This window comes from Branchiostoma lanceolatum, chromosome 4, assembly GCF_035083965.1.
Source record: "Branchiostoma lanceolatum isolate klBraLanc5 chromosome 4, klBraLanc5.hap2, whole genome shotgun sequence".
NCBI lineage: Eukaryota > Metazoa > Chordata > Leptocardii > Amphioxiformes > Branchiostomatidae > Branchiostoma > Branchiostoma lanceolatum.
Window position 1 is genome coordinate 15,414,041 of NC_089725.1, and position 21,840 is coordinate 15,435,880.

The 21,840-nt window shown below is 42.2% G+C and overlaps 1 protein-coding gene across 14 annotated transcripts in view; it reads right to left on the reverse strand.

The window, feature by feature from the left end:
* Positions 1 to 21,840, reverse strand: part of LOC136432842 (estrogen-related receptor gamma-like) — a 53,506-nt gene that overhangs the window by 15,774 nt on the left and 15,892 nt on the right. For 4 of the 14 annotated variants that reach the window (XM_066424415.1, XM_066424406.1, XM_066424414.1 and 1 more), the window contains exons 1-3: positions 15,883 to 15,905; positions 4,670 to 5,094; positions 4,041 to 4,157 (exon numbers count right to left, since the gene is read on the reverse strand). In XM_066424415.1, the coding sequence (XP_066280512.1) occupies positions 4,041 to 4,157; positions 4,670 to 5,094; positions 15,883 to 15,890 (550 nt within the window). In that variant the 5' untranslated portion in view covers positions 15,891 to 15,905. Of the gene's footprint in view, positions 1 to 4,040; positions 4,158 to 4,669; positions 5,095 to 8,285; positions 8,416 to 10,098; positions 10,233 to 15,882; positions 15,906 to 17,252; positions 17,276 to 17,542; positions 17,688 to 18,954; positions 19,428 to 20,307; positions 20,593 to 21,479; positions 21,716 to 21,840 lie in introns of those variants that run through there. The other 10 variants (XM_066424403.1, XM_066424409.1, XM_066424410.1 and 7 more) reach the window with 8 other exon arrangements.

Genomic DNA, 21,840 nt, shown 5'->3' on the forward strand with positions numbered 1-21,840 from the left:
TAGCAAAGTTTATGGAATATATTTATAACTATAATATTATTACAAACATGTTTGAATTTTAAGGCATCTTTAAGAAGAAGAACGTTTTCATGCTTCTAAGTCAAACGGGGTAACAGCTGATTCAGCAGCTCTGCATGATAAACGGGGTGGCCATAAGCCACTGGCAGCAAAAGGCAATGACCTGATAAAAGCTGGCCTAGTGGTCTCCAAACCTGGGTGACATGACACTGGTATGTCCACAATGTGGTACTGTATGGGAATGCTCACAATGCTGTTAAGGCTTAAACAATTTTCTCTAAATCCCAGTACTTTGAAGTTAAGGAGAGATGCAGGCCGAAATGAACAAAATGTTTGTAGGAAACATAGAACATGATACATGCAAACATACTACAATTTGATCAGTGATTTGTATCTAGTAAAATATTGCTTTGCTCTTAGACTATCATTGGGGTTAATTTGCTCTTTACATTTACAAGAGACATACTGAATGGAATATCATTTATGAAATGCAGATCTATGGGTAGTCTACCTCTAACATTGTTACAGTATGAACAACTCTTAAATCCTCAGCAAACCAGGGCAAAGGTGTGTTCCTGGACCACTGTTTGGTCAGACATTTTATTCTGTTTCCCATATTCTTACCCTTTGGAACATGATTGACTAAAAAAATAACTTCACACAAACCACAAGTCAAAAGGCTATGCAACACTTCTCTAACATTGTAAAGCTAGCTTTGGGACATTAGCACCTTCACATATTAGAAGATTGTTTTAATGTTGTATCAAATGTTACTGCATTCTTCCCACCACGTATGTAGATTGTAGTCCACCCCATATGCTGATAGAGAACCTGCGCTCCCAATACCGGATGCCATTCCACACTGGCAGGATGATTTACCCCCTGTCACAGTATTTGGTCAGAACAAACACCCCTCTGGTGTAGAGTATGGCCGGTGCACTCCACAGAATATCTTTATTTAAAGGGTGGATAAGTCAAAAGGATTAGGGACAGGCAGAGCAAATCTTGGAAGTTGTCTTATGTTTCAGACACCTACTGCACTGCTCATTCCTGATTGGAGACGTTTCTGCTTTTATGGAGCCCGACTCATCAATAATGATTAGTTTGTCAGATTGAGCTGTTCTCAACATGCACTAACCCTGTGTATGGTGGTCTAAAGGATAGGGAACCAAGAAATACAGTAGACAGAATGAGACATACGTAAAAAGACTTCAAGGAAAGAGATACATGTAGGTGAAAAGAAAGGAGGAAAAGAAAAGAAAAAAGGAAAGAAGGGATTCCGAAGTGTTCTTAGAGACATGTCTTTCTTTGTCCTTTCCTATTGGTCGGACAATGAGAGCTATTAATAAGTAACATGTAGATGACTACATTTTATAATGACATTCTGACCCTCTATGATGTTTCTCATGTATCATTTAGTAATACATGTATGTTTCCCAATGAGGTATACTATTATATTCATTAGTTATGGTGATATTTCGGATGAAATACTAGTAAGGTTACTTCCTTCAAGGAGGTTAAATTAACCTCCTTGCTTCCTTAACCCTCTGTGCCAGCTCCAATATGGCATTCAAATAAGTCTAAAATTATCTCCACAGGCAGTCTTTTAAAATGTCAAATGTCAAACCCTGCTTTCAGCCTCAGCACACTTGTTTTAGTTAAGGCCCAAGAGGCATGAGAGCGTACCACGTAACCACCAGCCCATTTTTGGTGGTCAGTACTTTGGACCCCTTGGGCTGATTTCTTTCAAAATATATGTTCTATCATCTGCAGTGACTGGACGGAATCTTTTCTTTCCTCATCCTAATCCTGATTACAGTTGGGAAACATGCAGACAAAAGTGTTCTGGCATTTTGATCAGAACGAAATTCCATCTAGCTAATTTCATAGATAAAAGGATGATAACACTAAAAGCATCTGTCAGCTTGCTGTATATTATTCATTAATATTACATATCCATATTTATAAAGATCAGTAGAGTACAAATATGTCAACTGTTCCAGATTTCTCACAGAAATATTATTCAACTGTTGCCTGCATGCTTTCATCAAATAGTATTACTTTTTTTTTAAATCAAGACAGCTGTATTTCAGGAGAAAAATCAATGTACAAATGGTGTGAATTTAGCCCATGTGAGCAGGCATATCGGTGCAGCACAGTAGAAACTATGTCTGCTTTAGTCTGTGTGAAAACATAAAAGCCTCCATCCTGCCACTATCTGGGAGCCTGCTCATTGAATGGAGTCTTGACGAAGCCGTAAAATGCAATTGAACCCATTTTCCCGGCTAGATCACTAGGAGGCTATTGTCATTTTCTTGCATTAATACCCAGAGTCCTAAAAGGCCCAGGGTAAAAAAAAAATTCTATCATGGATTATTATGTAAATCTTCCTCTACCAGATCGTAACTAAGGCTGAGCTAAGAGGAAAATCTTTACTTGTGGTGACAGTGTGAGTTGTGTGCGTACAGACACTCTGACAGAACAGTATCTTGTCAGATCCACTCATCAATCTAACCCCCAGCCTGCAGCCGCATGCAATCTCCTAGCCATCCGCCACCCAGAGTGAGCTCACAATTCCATCATAGCACCAGTGATGAAAATTACACGTTCTCCCGGCATCACGCTGCCAAAAGACAATGAGATGGCAGGTGGGAGGAGGAGTAAAACCAGCAGAGTTAAAAGCATATGGGCACGAGCGATGCCACATTTCGATTTCTGCCTCTTAGGAGGCCCGGTGCACAATCTCTCACCAATGAGTTACCAATTTTTCAGAGCAGTGTGAAAGTGATAAGAGTGGCTGGAAGGTAACTAGAGCATCTAGGATAGAATGAATTCAGAGCGAGGAGTAGAGACTATACTTGTCCTGTCCCCCAGGGGGTCTGATGGAGGCACCTGTTTCAACATTTTTCCCTAAGACTGAAGAACTATCAGTGAGCCCACTCATAAGCAGACTGATAAATCTAAGCATGTTTACTAATGTCGCTCTATTTGTCAGGTAAAATATGGTTCTGTTTGGCCCAGTTTGGAGGGCTGCTGCTGCTTGTGAGGATGATTGACAAGTCTGGATGGGATTTGCCTGGGCCAAATCTAAACACCTTTGCTCAGCAATGTGTTATCATGGATGAGAGCTGTCAGCTAATGGCCAAAAGAAAGCTGCTTATGAAAAATTAATGTGATGTATTAAAAGCACTTCCTATACTGCATGAATCTATTATGTATTAACCTGTACAGACCCCTCATAATGGAGACATCTGGTTTGTTAGGATTTGTCAATAATGTGCAAAGCATTTGGTAATGTTGAACTAGTCCCATTGCCGGAAAATGAAATTATTGGGGTCAGAATGATTTATTTAAAGCGGCTGTCTACAAAACCATTTTTTTTGGCCTACTGGGATTATCTTGCTGAGATGGAAAACTTTACAAGACCTGTTATTTCGGCGCCAACAGTGGACCAAAGTCCCCTGTAATATAAGCCCGGCTGCACAGCCCTTTTTATCGCACGGTAATGGCATTTCACATGTAGAACACACCATGATGGAAAGCAGTTAACGAGAATAAGGGACAAAATTGAGGTTCATACGGCATGGTCAGTGCACCAAGGGCTGGGGGATTTAGGGATGATGAGGTAAGGGTTACCAAGTGGTGTTTCAATTAGCAAAGAACAGCCTCACAGATGTAAATGTTCTCAAACCCGATTACAAGCAATTATAGAGAGATTCAGCCTTCAGCACTACAACACATCTTTTCCAGCATGTAGTTGAGCAAAACACTGGCATGTTTATGCATGAAGGACTGTAACTGCATGTGCAACAGCCTGATCAAGTGGAAAATTATTGAATATGCTGCGGCCATTACATATCCTACTGGAGAGGATCTTTGGTGGGTGCTGCCGTGGCAGCTTGAGAGGAGGGATGATTGGTCTGATGCTGTGATGTGTGCAAAATGACTTGTACTATGTGCGAGGTAGCCCACTAAGAGACTTCCAAGTACACTGCTGGACTTTGTTAAGAGCGAATTTTTACCTTCTTTGAGCATGCCAACTTTGAGACATTTGGTGAAGCGGCAGGCTTGACAGGATTTGCGGCGCCGCTTGGTAATCTCGCACTCGTTTGTGGCAGGACAGCTGTACTCGATGTTGCCTGCAAGAGGATTAGGAAGTTATATGCTTGGGAAATAGGAAGGCTAAAAATTGCACACAGCAGAAAGGCCCTGGCATGTCGGGGCAACGAAAAACATGTTTACATCAACCCAGCATCAAACGACTGGGGATTTAGACCTGACACAAAACTTTAGCTAACCATCTTTCCTCTCTCTACATTTGTGTAATGTCATATTGCTTGTAGCCAAATAAAAAGGACAGCTTGGATACAATATAATCATCCTAAAGGTTAATAAAACTAGTCTCATTGTCATATCATTAATGATTATTTTCTTGGTCATGAGAAAAAATGTACAGTAATATAAATGACTGCTTGTGCATATAGGGTCAACTGTGTTGCTCACAAGCAAATACAATTCATTGTTTCAAACACTGGAAAAAGAGAATGCTTCTTTACTATTGTACTCAAAACTTTCCCTTCGAAAGAAACACTTGTCATTTTCCATTATCTAATTCTAATGTCTAGATAGATACAGGAAGATGATGACTTGCCTTGTATTGTCCTCTTGAAGAAAGCTTTGCAGGCTTCACACGACGCCACTCCATAGTGAAACCCAGATGCAACATCACCACAGACGAGACATAGCCGCTTTGGCAACGAGTGCAGCATGTACTCGCACTTCATCATTCGGTCTTCCGTCGCACCATTTGTAAGTATCTCACTGGAGGAGTTCGAGTCATACCTATTCTCTTCATCAGAAGAGTTGTGACCATTCTGCATGTGGTGTCCATTCTCCTGATGGTGGTAGTCAGTTCCATTTGGTATAACTGTGCGAGCGTAGTTGTGGTGTGCCTCGGTCGTGGCACTGACAATGTCGCTGGTGAGCATGCCGTTGTGGGCAGGGCTGAGAGGCTCCTTCTTCACGGCAGTGGAGTCGATGTACAGGTCCTGCTGACTTGTCATCGTCCACTGAAGTCTGTAGGAACATAGAGAGAAAAGGAATAAGGAACACCATTAAACACTATCGCTGGCGACTGACAGTCAAGATTAACCTGATGGATGTTGCATTCTTATCAAAGTTGAGGAGGAAAATAATAATATCTCGCTGTGTTCACTTGAAATTGTCCGCAGATGTTGCAGGATAGAACTTGAATACATATGGCTAAATACTAGTCTGCTTTGTGGAAAATTTGAAGCAAAGAGCAAGAGTGAAGAGTACCCTCAGCTGCCGGCTACACGCGACAGTACTCTGGCGGGACGAGCCACGATACTAAATCTGCCTTGTCATTAGTGGGTGATTCCGCTCTGTGATGAATGCGGGAGTGACGTGTCACAAGATAATGCTAAATACCCAAAGTAGAGAACTAATATGTAGGAAGGCTGAATGGAAATATGGGGCAAGAAGATTGAAGCCCCTTTGAGATAGGCGCCAGCAATTGATTCAGACACAAGTAATTATCTTTTAATTCTTCCGCTGGTAGGCCTAATATTGTGTCGTTATATCACCATGCAAAACACAACATTTAATTTGTAACTGCACATTCACACTTCAGCATTCGGACACTAATGCTATGCTGGTGGGGCCTCAGGAGAGCCAGGGGAAATAACATGTAACAGGAACTCATTAAATTAATTAATGACAACGCTTTAAATCTGATAAGAGAATTGGCCGGATCAGAATTAAAAGATTTCAGAAGAAATAATTTGTTGCGATTGAGAAATGCTTGATGTTCCATATCAATCAAATGTGCTTCCATTACAAGCTAGTGATGAATTAAAACTCTGATGCATTTTAGACGGGAGCGAGCTGGGGGATTACTTCAATACATTGTCACCAGGCAATTTCTAACCTATTCAGAAATTCTGGCAGCAACCCGCTGCACAAGGAGGGCATAGGTATTAATAAGCCGGCACGACAAGCCACACTAAAACCTTGGGCACAAATGTTAACTGCCTCTGCATCTCTTACACTGGCTTACAGGAGATCAATACAATATTACTATACTTGTATCTGCATACCAATCTACTTGCCAGTGATAATACTACATGAGAGTGCATAGTCAGGCAGGCACCAGCGAGCAATACGCCGCGCAGAAAAACAACCCTGACTGCTCCATGCTGTAGAGAGATAAGGAGACAGAAGGGTAACTAACAAGCACTGTAAATATCCAACATAGAACAAATGTTTGGTCTGGAGAAGACTACTCTCAGAATCATTACTAGTACATGGGCTCATAAATAAACACAAGGGATATCAGAACAGGTATCTTCAACTCATGCGATAACCCAGACTTGAACGGTAACCAAAGAAATTGCCTGGTATGTCATCCATGTTGTATGTCATTATCGTAACTATTATGGCATGCACGCAAATATCTTACAAACGAGCAAAATCAAACGACAAAAGACAAAGGTAGCTTCAGCAAAAATATCTACTACGGTATATAAGACCTACAAAATGCAGATGCAATGGATGCCTACCACCCTACCTGGCCAACCCTGTAAGCCTCAAATATTGCTGGTGCACAATGGTGCGAATGCAGCAGCGCTAAGGCTTATATGCCATAGAGAGGCTCAAGAGTCCATCAGAAGAACTATATAAAGACTACTCATCCCTTTCCCTTTCTTATGGCAATGAAGCAATAAAGCGACACGATACAATTGGGTGCCCAAGGATCAATACCCTGGCAGAGCGTAAACAGAATCAAGATAAATGATTGCACTGATCAAAAAAGGAGAATCCACGACAGACACATTTGGAATGAAAGCATGCAATCTGCAAAACAAGACCGGATCATCACCCCGGGCACAGATCAACTGCAAATGCTACATTCAATGGACCATTGCGTCCAGAAGTGCTCATTTTATCATTTAAATAGAGGTGGCCATCCAATATACAGGTACACTAGTCCAGCATCAATTTGCAACCAAAGGGGTGAATGTAATGTGTGGCTTGCCCAGCAGCATCTCAGCACCATCTCAATCACTAATCCTGGAGACGTCACCGGCTTTCAGACCCATGATGGGCTGTTTGTATTCGGCAACCAGCTCCTTTTGGAGTAGATTTTGGCAAGGCATGCTGAAACTCTACAGCATGTGGCAAAAACAGATTAAGAATGTTCCAATGGCTGGAGCCCACCAAAAGAGCGGAGTGTATTTGGATCACACCATGCAGCTTTGTCTCAAATGTAATTACCGTAAATGTCACTGAAATCACAGCTGTAGCATCCACAGAAGGATGATGACCTAATTTTGGGCTCCTCATCTATTTCAAACTGACGTTTACTGCAATTTAAAAACAGGAGCAGCAGGCAGTGAGCAAAGGTGTATGCCAGGCCAGCTCGATGCTGGGCACCCTTCCCACCTACAGACTAAAGCCCAGCAGCAGCATAATTGGGACTTTTAATTGATTTCTCTTGGTAATAGAAACATCAATGGAAACAACCTCTTAATTAGTTGACCCCAGCATCCATGAAAGCAGTATATTTCCAGCATTGGTAAGGAATCAGGATGGGCATGCAGACAGATTTATACCCAAATGACTCATCTTACTCCACATGGAAAATGCTAACTACACCCAAGAACACCCTATCTCTAACTTTTGGATCTGCTTATCTTTGTAAAGGTATCCATCCATCACAAGAGCCCTTTTTCTTATTATGAATTGCACATAATAAGGCTTATCCTGTCAGAATGTGGTTTTCTGCATGTCTGTCAGGAGCAGTTAGACAGCTGAACAGTTGTGCAGCTGGGGAAATCCTGGTAAATAATGAAGACTGTACCTTCCGGCGGTACTTCATACACGTTTATGAGGAGCTGCTGGGCCTCAACTCTGACATTTCCTGAGCCCCTCAGGTGTAATAGACAGCTAAATCTCCACAGATTACAAACCTGTTTGGTCCATGGCTTTGACATGGCCTAATACTTGTTTTTTGACTTCCCAATTATGATCACTGCCAGCGAGTCATTTTGTGGGCAATAAACTGGACAAATATAATTGGAAATGAAAAAAAATTGAAATACCAACTGTGTTGTAAGCTCATGTGACACATGTAAACAAGCATTACCATGTAGACTCAAATCAGCATGGTGGTAAAACATTGCCTACTATCATTAAATGTGCTGACCTGCGATAAAATAAAACCCACAAAAATTTCACCTACTCACCGATGACCAACGGTAACAGATATGGTCCTGAAGTGCTGTATATCATCTCCTCATACCAATTTAGCTATTCCTAATACTTCTCTGTAATACTCCTACTTTTAAGCAGACTGCACACTACATGTATCTGGTCCACTTCTGCGTCTACTACTGCTGGTTTGTTTTGGAGCCAAGATGCCAGGCATTCTTGTGGTCTCAGTTTCAGTGCAGCAGATGCGCCAGCGATTACATCGATCAGTGATGATGTACCTCGCCATGTCTGTAATAACTGGCATGGCCTTGATCCTTTCTCATTGACAACATCAACTTTGGAAAAAAAAAAACCCAGACATGTCAATGCCCGGCAGCTAGCTGTGTGGTAGCTTGCCAAAGAAAGTGCTATAAATTGATAATAGGCAGATCATGTAGCATATGACACATTAATGGGAGTGATCAATTGGAGGACCACTTGGGCCCAAATCCTGGCTCCCGATGCCCGCTACCCAGGACTTTATAGACTGAGAGGGTAACAAGGCCAGAGATTTAGATGCAGCCATCACTTTTACTATTATTTATCTGCACCGGCTCTTTAGTATTCCAAGCTACGCGGTAAACAGCCGGCATCCCATTTTAATTTTGTGAAGTTGTTGCTTACTGTTATGGGTGCTAAGTTTAGTAAAGCACCATATCTCATACAGCGTTTCTACATAAATTTTGTATAATGCACAGTAATGATCAGAATCAATTTTTAAAAACAATAATGTCGCCATAGAAATGTGCCTGCCCAAAAAGTTTTGATTATAAACCTTTCTGTCAGCTGAAGGCCACATGAATATTGGATACAACTGCCTCTTAAAATTTTCATCACTTTACTTTTTCACTTAAACCACGAGAAATTTTGCATAATGGCTAGTACAAGTATATAACAGACTCACTCCATTTTCATAGTTACCTTTATTGTGTGAGCAAATGATGAGCAATTCTACGTTAATGGCAACAGCAACTGCTGTTTAATGGCTGCTGTAAACATTTTAGAGTTGCTTGCAATTAAGCTGAGTTGTGCATGATTGCTTTCACACCTCTTCAAAGGAAGTGACTGCCACTTTGTATCTTTCAGGGGTTCTTGGAATTTCATCATTGATAATTTGGTTCTGGTATTTACAAGATACATGTGCCTCTCTCTTGGAAGGGACTTTATCAGCTACTAGGCATATGGTACCCTAACAGCCAGCTCAGCCCGGCATGAAGCAGTTGGGCTATATAAATTTTTCATTAGGATAAAGAGGCACGAATCATTATGAGGTTTTATTCTACGTCATTGAAGCTAACAGCTGGCAACAAAGCAGGGGAATTTCTGATGGAAAACGTGGAAGTATGCAATATTCATGCTCGTTCTGGGAGGCAAAATACAGATGAAAAGGATGATAGCAAGTACATCCCCATACATCTAACTTCCAAGGAATAACGCCCTATTTGAGTACAAGAAACCTGGGAAGTTTCAACTTGGAGATTTCTGTATCATCATGGAAAATTCAGTACAAAAAAGCTAGATTCTAATAATTCAAAGACTACTGCTAAGTTCAAAGTCCACTTTGTCCAATAGGTCTACCGTATTCCAAATAAAGGGATCAGTAAACAACACAAAACAACACTACAGAAACAACATCTACCTCCAGACAGGTTTTGCTATCCACTGACCTCTTCAGGAAATGGCCTTTTAAGTTTCTAAAACAAGTTTGGAAGTTGTCCACTCATCTCAATGTAAACCTACCTGCAAGTTGTTGAACCTCTGTACATTACAAGTTGAGATTAGATTTGTGGGAAACCTAACACTTACCAGTAATATCAAGTCCCACTCTCAAGAGCAACAAATCTGGTGAGCCACAGCCACAGGACACAGTACCCACCAGCTCTTCTCCAGGCCTGAGATACAATACAGGGACCACACAACCTCCCTGCAATATATATGCAGTAGTTGGCAATCCCTTGGTATTTAAAGGTCCACTGCTCTGTGGCCACTCTAGGGTACAATGGCTCATGCACATGCAGATGAGGACAGCCCTGACCAACAGACAGCAGAAAAATGCTTAGATACAGCCATCATCATTTCATTAGGGTCCAGTACGGAGTGGTGCCAAGTTTAAATTACCTTGTAACTGATCCTGATTGGAAGTCCCTATCAGGCCTGCTCATCAGGGGAGGGAAGGGGGCGGGAACTGGCCAATAACTCAAGTGGTCACGGGCCACTGGCCATGCAATAGCAATGAAAGGTACTACAGGGCAACTTGTGAGAAAATGCAGGGACTTTAATAACTCAGTCTGTTTTAATCTTTGATTGCTTTAGCAAGTTGTTCCATGGAGTGGAGTGGAGTATCAGCTGCAGAGGATTCCTTAGAGAAATACTAGCCTCATTAACATATGAAAACCCACTATGTCTTCGGAGGATTGCTAAATGGACTTTTGGTTAATGCTAGTACACCAATTTCCCCATTGACATGGTGGCGATGAATGCATCAGTAAATAATTAAAGGCAGATTAAAGTACCATTCAATTACACTGATTACGGTGTTTTCACACCAGGCCCAAGCAAGGCTTATTTAGGGAAGGAAATGCAATATGAGATATAGCACGATAAGGAATTCAAGCAATGAAGATGATTTTTTTTGTACACAAGGCCATATGTAATGCAAACATGACCTGCATCTGGGATGTTCAAGTTACAGGGAACCATGTATTCCAATCGTTCCCCTTTCCTTGGACACAAATGGCAGTTTACGCACCGATGAGCACTACTCACCCAGGTACCCCTGTCTAAATTCCCCCAATTTCATGCAGGATGATTAAATGGGTGTTTCATTCCAAATCATCATGTTATTCTACAATGGTAAAACACAGTACGTTTCCCTCCAACAATGCTGGACCATCCATACCAGTGGCTGCTGAGGTGACTTCAACACATTCCTTTGCAAGTCTCCACCCATCACACAAACAGGAATTTATTGGGAGCATCTCCATCATTGCTGAGGTGCACATTCAATTTAGGCCTTTCATGTGACATTACAACAAAAGGAGAAGTTGCAAAATTTCTAACCTCTGTACTTCAGGGTCCACAGCATATAGCATATTGAATGCTCCTTGTGATAAATGGAATAACCCATGACACTTCATAAAATTGCTAATTTTTGCTGCACTCGAGCTAGAAGTGATCAGCACCGAGAAAAGCAGATTGGCCGACACGGTTGAGCAGATATATAGCCTACACACAATCATTACATGTCACTTTGATCATGTATGATTAAACTCATCAAAATCATTGAGTTCTAAATTACTTGAGCTATCTTCCATGGCCCTATTGCCTGAAATACCAAATGTCACTGCATCCATAATTCAGAAAAATAGATTGCGCAGATCATCCATGTACAACTTATTAATAAAATAGCTATTTGTATGGAATAATTAACTTGTGTGGCGACAAGCAGTTTCCAGAGAGCTGGCAGCATTAGCAGATCCGATCCATGTCCTAATTAATTTTCCAACTAGGCTATCAATGAAGATTACTGGGGGAGGACTGAGATTTTCACGTGACGTGGTCTGTACCAAGACACCATTTTAATCTAAGTAGTGCAACCCTTCCTTTGTAGACATGAACTGTTTCCCCCAGTGTATGATTGAAGTTTGTATACATTCCCTACATGAGAAAATACAGTTCAAGAGATTACAGTGCCCTTTCCCTTCAAGCAGTCTACATTTCCTGAAGGATCGCACCTTTGCCCTATGAGTCCAGGGCTCCTCTGTTGTGTGCTGATGTCAATTCCCTCCCCGAAATGGGTTTGACACAAGAGCCGATCACTTCTAAAATAGCCCAACAAACTTTTTATGGCAACCTGGTAGAGGATGGTCATATGATCGGCTACAAATAGAAAAATGTTCATCAAACTCATATTCATAGTCACAGTGGTAGAAATACTTTTTTTCAGTGTTGTGCAATATTGCAGAATGTCAAAAATTTTTTCTGCAATTTGAAAATATTTTCTGCAAATACACATGCCTCCATACTACAACCTTCTCAACTTAATAATGCCTACTTACTTACATTATATCTAGAGCTTTGCAACATTGCTGTAATTCTTTATTCTTTCACTCCATCTTTGATTATCACTAGCAAAGTTTTTATGAGGAATAACATGCATGTGTGTGAAAAATATTCAAATTAATAGCGAAAATTGCAACAGCTAAAGACTTTATTCAATATTAATCAAATCAAATATTCGTATGATCATTTCAGTATGTGTAATAAAATTAAAATCAAATTCAACAGCCTGCCTGATAAGGAGGACAAGGGAATTATATCCTTGCGAGAAATACGTGTTCTGAGGCGTATTTATGATTGATAAATAAGATCACACGACCTGTGACACATCCACGGCCCACAGAAAAGAGGGTCTGCATGGGGGGGTCCTGGCAACGCTTAACGGTAAATTCAGGTCAGCCGATAACGCTTAACGGTAAATTCAGCATCTTTAGAACATGAGATACCCCTGAAGATTACGGTTTTTTGCAACTAGTCGTCCTGATCTTGTGGCAAGAGACCTATTACGCCATGCCATTCTCGCACGCCTGCTCCGAACGGCGGCGGCGACAGGAAATTTCGTATTGGTGGGACAAAATGTTCATGATCACGATGACGAGCGCCGAAGGCGCGACGAAAATTTTGAAATCTTGACCCTCTGAAACGCTATTTCCTGCATTCTGAGGGGGGGATTTTGCTGAAGAGTTAGCTAAGTTTTATGACATCTCAATTTGAAAAAAAAAAAATACAGAAGAGTTTCAGCTTGATTTTTGAGGGGCGTGACACGCCCTCCAGACCTCGCCGGAGCTGCGACATGCTCCCGGGGAAAATTCTTGACACCCTGAAACGCTATTTCTTGCATTTCGATGGGCAAATATTACTGGTAATGTAAGTTAAGTTTAATGATATCTCTGTTTGTGAAAAAATACAGACGAGTTTCAGCTTGGAGTTTTGGGGGTCGACGCCCTCCTGACAATATTTTTCGACGGAGGCCCGGCATGCACCCGGGGAAAATTTTAAAATCTTGAACCGCGAAACGCTTAATTTCCTGAATTCTGAGGAGAAAACTTTGCTGGTAGAGTGAGAAATAGAAGTGTTTCAGCTTGAAATTTTGTGGGGGGCTGGGTGCACCTTAACGATATATTTTCGCCGGGGCCATGTGCTCCCTGGAGAAAATTTTGAAATCTTGACCCACTGAAATGCTTTTTCCTGCGTAACGAGGAATTACTCAATAACGCTTAACGTTGAATTCAGGATGACAACAAGTAACGCTTCACGATTAATATACCAATAACGCTTAACGGTAAATTCAGGGCTGCCGGTAACGATTAACGGTGAATTAAAATCGCTCGTAACGCTTCACGAAAAAGGGCATGCAGACCCTCAGAAAACATGACAAAAACCGAGAAAAAATATAAAATTCAAAATAAAACGCCTTTACGCAAACCTTGGCCTCTGTGTAGTTTTTGTATAAATCTGAAACATCGCTATCGGTTTAAAACATCGGACTTCGGACATTCGGGGAGACGGCCCGGCGATGTTAGTTTTTCACGTGGGTGCCCCCCTCCCCACTGTGTAGGCACAGGAGAAAATGTACCGTCTTTTCAACACAAGGCGGTGCTCAATATCTATCCGAGTAGTTCTCAACTACATCGCTGCCACCTGGGCTTCAAGGACCACGGGCTAATGTAGTGGCCACCGTTTCGTTCCTTCTGTCATCGCGCCCATGCCCCGAGTTAATTCGGGCTCTGAAGAAATCGCAGCTTAGCTTGCGACATACTTGTTTACGCTAGAACATCCGGGAATTGTTTTCCCGACTTTTGCCGACCCCGAGATCGTGACCGCGGAGATTAGCGAGGGTTAACGGAAATGCACGAATTTAACATTTTCTCACATGATTCGTCCCCGAAATTATCACGGAAAGTGTCGAAACCCCCCGAAAAAAACTGACCTCAAGTAGCACCAGGCAGTCGGAACGCACCGAAACGCCGCCATCTTGCGCGGCGCTGTGGGCTTCAGTTTATTTACAGTGCCGCTAGTTTGCTTAGTACTAGTAAGTCTATATTATCTCCTGAATTGAGAGCCATTGAATCCGGAGTCTGATTTTTTTTCTTCTGCAAAATTGCAGATTGTTTAATTTTTCTTCTGCAATCTTGAAAATCTTTATGCAATTTGCAGATTGCAGACGGGTATTTCGAACGCTGTAGTCATAATGTTGAGCCTCTACCATATGTCCGTACATATTTCAATAAAACAAAGGTATGAGGTAAATGTACATGTAATAACATACAAAGTGTACTTTTCATATTAAGATGAGAATGGAATTATTCAATTTGGTTTCATCAGTAACCACATGTATTTGGAATCAAAGATGTGTTTTCAATGTACTTTGTAGTTTTAACAAATGATTGGCTATGTGTAGTCATCTGCTGAAGATAAAGTCTTTGTCAAATTCTTCCATCATTGACTTTCTGACAGAGCTACACACTGGTGCTATAGGAGTAATAGTAATGAACTTAGAGTTTCAGTCCTACATGCATGAGTACAGCACAAAAAATACCGACAGAGGCTCTCTAACCATTGACTGAGGTATGACATTATAACCGATGCTTGTGGGTTTATTGCCAAACTGCCGGCTGGCTGATACGATTGCGGGTACTTAGGACAACATCTGAACAGATGTGACAGAAACATGATCTACAATACACAACTCACCATGAACTAAAGAACTTCATATACTAGTAATAGATGATCATCATAGACAGGCTCTACAATATACAACATGAATACATTGTCAAGAACATTCAACAAAAACAATGACATCAATCATATTGCTTAACTTGAGTTTCAAAGGAAGTGTTACCTTTCAAGGACATGTTTATCAAATTCTTGCACAGCAAGCCAACATCATACCCGCCATCAATGGGATATATATTTAACATACAAGGATTCGGTGTCAACCAAAGGATTAGTTAATGTGAATTGATATCTTGGCTATCAAGGTCAAGTCTAAATATTTCCTACTTTGGATGTGGGGTAATGTCACATACCATTATGCTATTTGTCATCATTTCATTGGACAGTCCCATGTTACCATAGTCAGATGTAGAGACATTTCTGTGTTGGGCAAACTAGTTACCTTGACAACACTCTCTTCCATATCTTCCTCTACAATAAAACTGCTCCTAAATCAGAATGATCCAAAATATCAGAAACATTCTGGTTATTACACAAAATCATAGAAAAAACATATAAAACCAAGGCAAAGTAGAACATAGTGTTATTTCAGTGTATTTTACTCTTTTCATTGAATGTTTCTGTACGAGGCATGTATTACTAGTGTAGATTTTGCTGACAATGTGCCCCACAATGCCAGGACAACTCCCCAAGTGATCAGGAGTAGGCTGATCAGCTCTGATAGAACCAAACATGGAAAATGGTGGTGCATCAATTGAAACAGTTAATTTTCATTTCATGCATCATCAATCTTAATATCCTTATCTAAGCATCATTGGAAAGCAATAACAATATGCATGATTTATCAGCACAAACCTGCCCATGCCTAAACAGCTTTCCATAACCATGATTTACCCAGGTACCATAGCCTGTCCGGTGATGACCAGGAAGTATGACATTCCATCCTTGTCTCTTGTAGAGTTGTAATGGTTAGCCATGACACATTACAACATTTCCTGCATACCCTACTGGATTCAAGTTGGTCTTGACTCCCATTCATGCCATGTCAGAGGTCAAGGACTGACTCTTTCTATATATAATATGTTAAAGTTTATTATTTTAGCAATGGACCGGGACGGATAGAGGGTAGGAAACTGGATCGACTCAGTCATGAAATAAGAGGGGGCGGAAAGGAACAAAAACAAAGCAACAAAGAGTTGCACAATAGGCTAGATAATCTGTTTTATTACACCATTACTGCCAAATTATGGTCCTCATGTAGAAAATCATTTTTTTTAATTTTAAGTAATTTTAAGTAATTACAAGCAAACATTTTCAGAATCTTTAAACATGATTGAAAAACAGTAGAACTACGATCGCCACTGCTAGGACAATGACAGTGTCATTTGAGGTACGGCCAGGAGCGCCTGTCTTCGCTTGACATTTTGAACAGTGTTAATGAAATGGATTGGATTCAGTGAGGAAATCCCGGCAATTCTCAGAGGTACAGGGTCCCGCCCCTTTATGCACATGCTCAGCTGTGTGTAACCGGTATCGCCCACTTCCACACAAGGGAGAGGCTAGTTCATCTCTGTCAAGTGTTGCCAAGCACCCTTACATTTTTCAAAGGTGTCCAAGTGTGTTGCAAGGCTTCCTTGGGGAGAGGATGGTAGAATGACAAGACAGACAGCTGACACGCTCTGGGCGAGGCGGCAGATGGCAAAACCCCCATAAATTCAGGATTTGGCTGTTAGATCAATATCGTCGGAGTACCGTGCATCTAGTTACATGGGAATCCCATTCCCCCATTCAAGCCTGAAACCCTTTCGTTAGAATGACACAAGATAGTCGAGTTATCGTATAACAAGCAAAATAAAACATTCCCGCAATACAAACAAGATTGTCGTATAACGGTGCCAGACGGGGGACGGGGGGAGGGGGGCTGACAACTGCTACAGTTTTCCCCAGCCAGTTCTGTCAACCCCGAGGCAGTTATCGATGAATCACTCCCAGACGAAAGCCAAAGACGATACTATGGCGCCGCCCTCATCTGACAAAAATTAGCTGAAGAAAAGTGCCTTATGTTGATAAAATATGCCTTCAAAGTTCACGTAACTTGTTACATGTCGATAAGGTTATAAATTCTCAGCACCTGGTACAATATAACCCGTGAGATCTTCTATACAAATAACACAGATAGCAGACACGGGACGGTAAGTTCATGTCTGTTATGAGATAACATTTACCGTGGGAAAATGGAACTTCGCTTACATCAGGCAGCCACATGGTGTCAGCAACCTATTACACTGTTACAGCCCATAACGATCGACTCTTTTACAAAAGAGCTCCAGCTGGTCTGAAGAATAGGTGCATTACGAAATCAGAAATTTCGCAACCTTTACGTATACAGCAACGTTACTACATAAACGTTGAAGCCCGCGAAACCCCTCCCTCGGCCATGTTATGGGGAGTTACACATTCAAAAATCACCGGTTTTCGCGCCTTCACACTAGCTACCTCGTCAGCTATGACTAACCTGCAGCTCATGGATTGTCCTGGAAAGCGATGCGGGATTTGTGCAGTTGTAGGTAAGTAAGCACAAGCAGGATGATCACACGCAGCGTGTGCAGCCGGTGTCAGAGTTCGTGCACTCTGTGTTTCCGACTGAACTTTGGACAAACAAGAGGCAATCGAGAAGTTTGCATAGAAACGTGTTCTGATTGGCTGTAATCAAGCCGAACGTCGCCACACGATTGGTCAGCGGCTCCCCTCAGACCTTTGTACCATCGAACAATTACCGACGTCACCAAATATTGACCAATGAACACGCCTCCTCACGCGTACGCCCGCAAGAACTTACGCAAGAACGAACCGGACCAGGTAGACTTGCATCATGAGAACCAGGCATGGACTATGTAAATAATGGTGTAAGTGAAGACAGGACAATGCTACCCAAAAAGAGTCTTTGCTCTTGTCAACTGGGGCAACTCAATGGGTAGCTTCTCATGCTGTGAAGAAAATTTCTTACATAAGGACTGGTGATTGTAACGTTACCGCTACTGAGAAACTGCAAGAGGCCAGTGTAAGCACCGCCCAACCGGCACACCGACGCGTGTAGATACTACCAATATCATAACAGACACTTGAGGGTAATTTATGGTAGGGGAGCTTCCCGATACTTCATCCGATAACATGATGCAAATGTCGGGGAAATGGCAGGAAGGGTCATGGCCACAGGTCAAGCGAGACCCTTGACCAGGAGTTAAACCGGGCCTGCATACAAATTACACATATTTCACATTTGTTTGGTCACGTACAACATGCAGGACGTGGCAACCGCATAGGGTGAAGTCTATTTTTACAGGAAATACTACAAACTATAAATTTGTCATCGTGGAAGAGTACAAGTGGTCCTAATTGTCAGTTCCGAGGGGGTGTCCACTAGCTAGCTAGGACTACACCAACTGCACGCGCTGTATTCAAGTAGTTTGATCAAGGACATTTATATAAATGGATTATATAATCATGTCCTTGGTTTTATTATAGCATTAGAAAGTCAGAATTAGGTGAGCAGGAACCACCCGTAATCTAGATATTTACTGTGCCACGGCCCCCAGCGCGGCCACAATCCCATGAAAAATCGTCATGTTAATGTTACAAGATGGAACAGCCCAGGAGCTGCCCGAAAACGAATAGTCCAAGGCTAATCTGAGAGTACACGGATCATGGACGACTGGAATACCCAGTGGCGATCACAACGATTACTGATGAGAGCTGGGGGGGTGGGCAGGAGAGCAGCCAGGAGCGAGCAGTTCAATAACGAGGGTTCTAATCATGAGGAGGCCGTTTGACCCGGAAATCCAAAACATTTCACTAATTTAGACCCCTGTGGTACTCTTATTGAGTAACCTGAGTTCATAAAGAAATAAAATAATCGTGACTTGTCACCTTGCTGTACGCATCACACGCTCCAGTTGAACTAAAGCCCAGTCACAAGATCACAAATGAATACTAAAAGCGTCCGTGATGTAATGGTGCTCCTCCTTCCCGGGCCGGTACTAGCAGCAGCTAAGCCGTCCCCCAGGTATCGCTGTGTAGTATGCTGCCCTGTGTCTCGGGAAGAATCGCGTGTAAAGACACAATCAGTGAAGGAACTGTGCAGCTGATGCGAACGCCGATCGAGGCCTCCCGAGAAACAAGAGGGACTTCCGATGCATAGGCGGCCTCAGCTGGGGAGAGCTTTCCGGGGAGCCGTATCTCGGTTGCAAAAATGTGTATTATCCATCGGCGAACGCCATGTACTCACGCACTCGAAGTTTGACAGCACTACCATCTATCGACACTTCACCCAACGTATCTGTAATTTTGTTTTCTTGGTGTACGACCCATTATCGCAACGTTCCTCTCATCTGTGACAATGCTCGGGACAAAGTATGCTGGAAATCCAATGCCCATTCGGAAACCAACACCCTTTGTCACACGCGCTGGTGTGGATGCTAGTTAGCAAGACAAAAAATCGATCCCCAGCATAGTGTAATGATTACGGCCATATGCGTTATTCCGATCGTTGCCACTTCGTTTCAAGTGATCAGTTCTTTACTAAAGGCAACTAACTGGACGGTCATGTGTAATTTCGGTACAGGTTGGAAGGAGAGAAGAAGAAAAAAACACAGAATAGTACTGGCGATTTGCGAAACATTTTTACGCAAACGACACATGATACGATGCTTTGAGATTGAGTTGCAGATTTAATTGTTTAGCTTCGACCGAGGAGAAGGCCTTATGTATAACCGTGTACACATCATATAAAGAGGCGAAAACCTGAGTAGGCATAGGACGCTTACTGCTCAGATCATGACACGTGACTCTCCTGAACTTTGAACGGAACTCCTGTGCATTGCATAGGTGTAAGTGGAAAATCCCGTCCACTCAGTGATGTCATAACTTCGAATAGGGACGTCCGCTAGAACCAACGGGAAATGTTGAAATAAGTCCTTAAAGTTTCCCAATCACTGTCAACAAAAGGTGATGTAACACTTATTCAGGATATTTTTAAGTAGGTTTCCACGATTATTACAACTCTCACACGCATGCGCAGTTCCATAAAGTTAGCATCTATCTTTGCAGCTTCGGACCTGGAGGGTAACCTTGTTCTGACCACAGCTTTAGCTTCTGACCAAAGAACTGTCTTTGTGAATTCCGAGACGTATGACTATGACCGTGCTATCAAGTAAAAAATATAATCTAGATCATCGCACTTCTTCTGTCGGCAGCGGCTTCACAAACAAAAACCATACTCACCAGTATCAGAGTTGGGAAAGTCGTCCAATGGGTGAGAGTGGCCTTGTTGTGGTGGGGAGAGGTATGCAATATGACGACGTGGCCAGCCAGCCGTATCTCAAAATAACTCAATTGGGCTGAAGATAGGGCCAAGCACGTGGTTCCAAGAATGACGTAAATCGGTGATAAGGCACCATCTATGACGACAGTCGATGTCAGACAGATATAAACACAGATGACTACGATTAACTTACGAGAGAACGCATTACTATGTCTTTTATTTCTTTAGATAGACAAACGCATGTATAACCTAAACGGTTGAACGAACTGAATGCTGGTAACTGCAAGTCATTCAAGTTGGACAGGAAACACTGTCACGCACGGCACTTTACCAGGAAAGTCCCATGCCCCTCACATCCGCCAGCCCAACAACTTCTATTAACTCGGCAACTCAAGGCAACACTAGGGTTAAGAGGGAGATCGGATTATGCTACACGAGTTTAAAATACTCGGCGAAGTCGCTGAATCCAGTTCGGTTGCGTTTTCTGAATTGCAACCGGAGACAAAATACGACATATGCTTTGGACCTGTGGCCCCAGCCATGTCTGGAGGGACATCCATGGCGCCTGTAACAGCCTGCTCTGAGCACGGTCCCTCTAAATTAAAGTGTTAGTTACGCTGTTGGCTCACTCAGTCCCCCAAAATGACATATTGACAGCTCACCCTTGAGCACTACTGTCGGCAGGCGGCCTGCTCAGAGGTTGATATCAGGAAGTGATGGTAAACATACAAATACATTTCTTCTTCTTCAATGGGAGTATGCCTTGAGGGTACAAATATCTGCTGACATATATAGGCATGGTAGTGTAGATTTTACGCAGCGCTAGGTTAAATGACAATAGTAGGGCTACGGCATTGTAGGGCAGGTGATTGGTATGTCGAGTTTCAAAGGATGTCCGAGAAGTTTGACTACATCAAAATCAAACAAACAATATCCTCGGTTGGATGATGTAGAATTAACCTCCATGGTATGATACTAGTAGATTGACTAGGCAGTGGCATAACAGAGACAACAAGAACTACAACAGTGAAGCCAAAGGCAACTTCTCAGATCCAAATGAAAAAACATGAAAGCCAAAGGCTGTTGATGATAACAACGCACAGCAGGGTAAGTACAAGAGTACCAAGCTTACCGTAGCTGCAGATTCAACGTTTGTCCCTGTTGCCAGCAGCAAAATATACTGAAGGCAGCGCTACGTACACGATGTAATCTCCACGTGTTGGCTTACATAAACATGTGAATAAATATACTCCGTCGAAATCTGAGGGTCATGACCATACGAACTCCTAAGACGTCAGTGGTCAGAATGCATGACATGTAGAGGCTACAATTCCTCTTCATAATCGCCGGACTGACTAGTGGTGTACCCCAAAATAATAGTGGCCGGCTATTTTTACTATGATCTAAATGCGATACGTGCGTCATATGTCCGACAGTCGTCACCGTCTTGTATATGATTGAACTGGACGCGTACGGGGCAGATAAATAAAAAA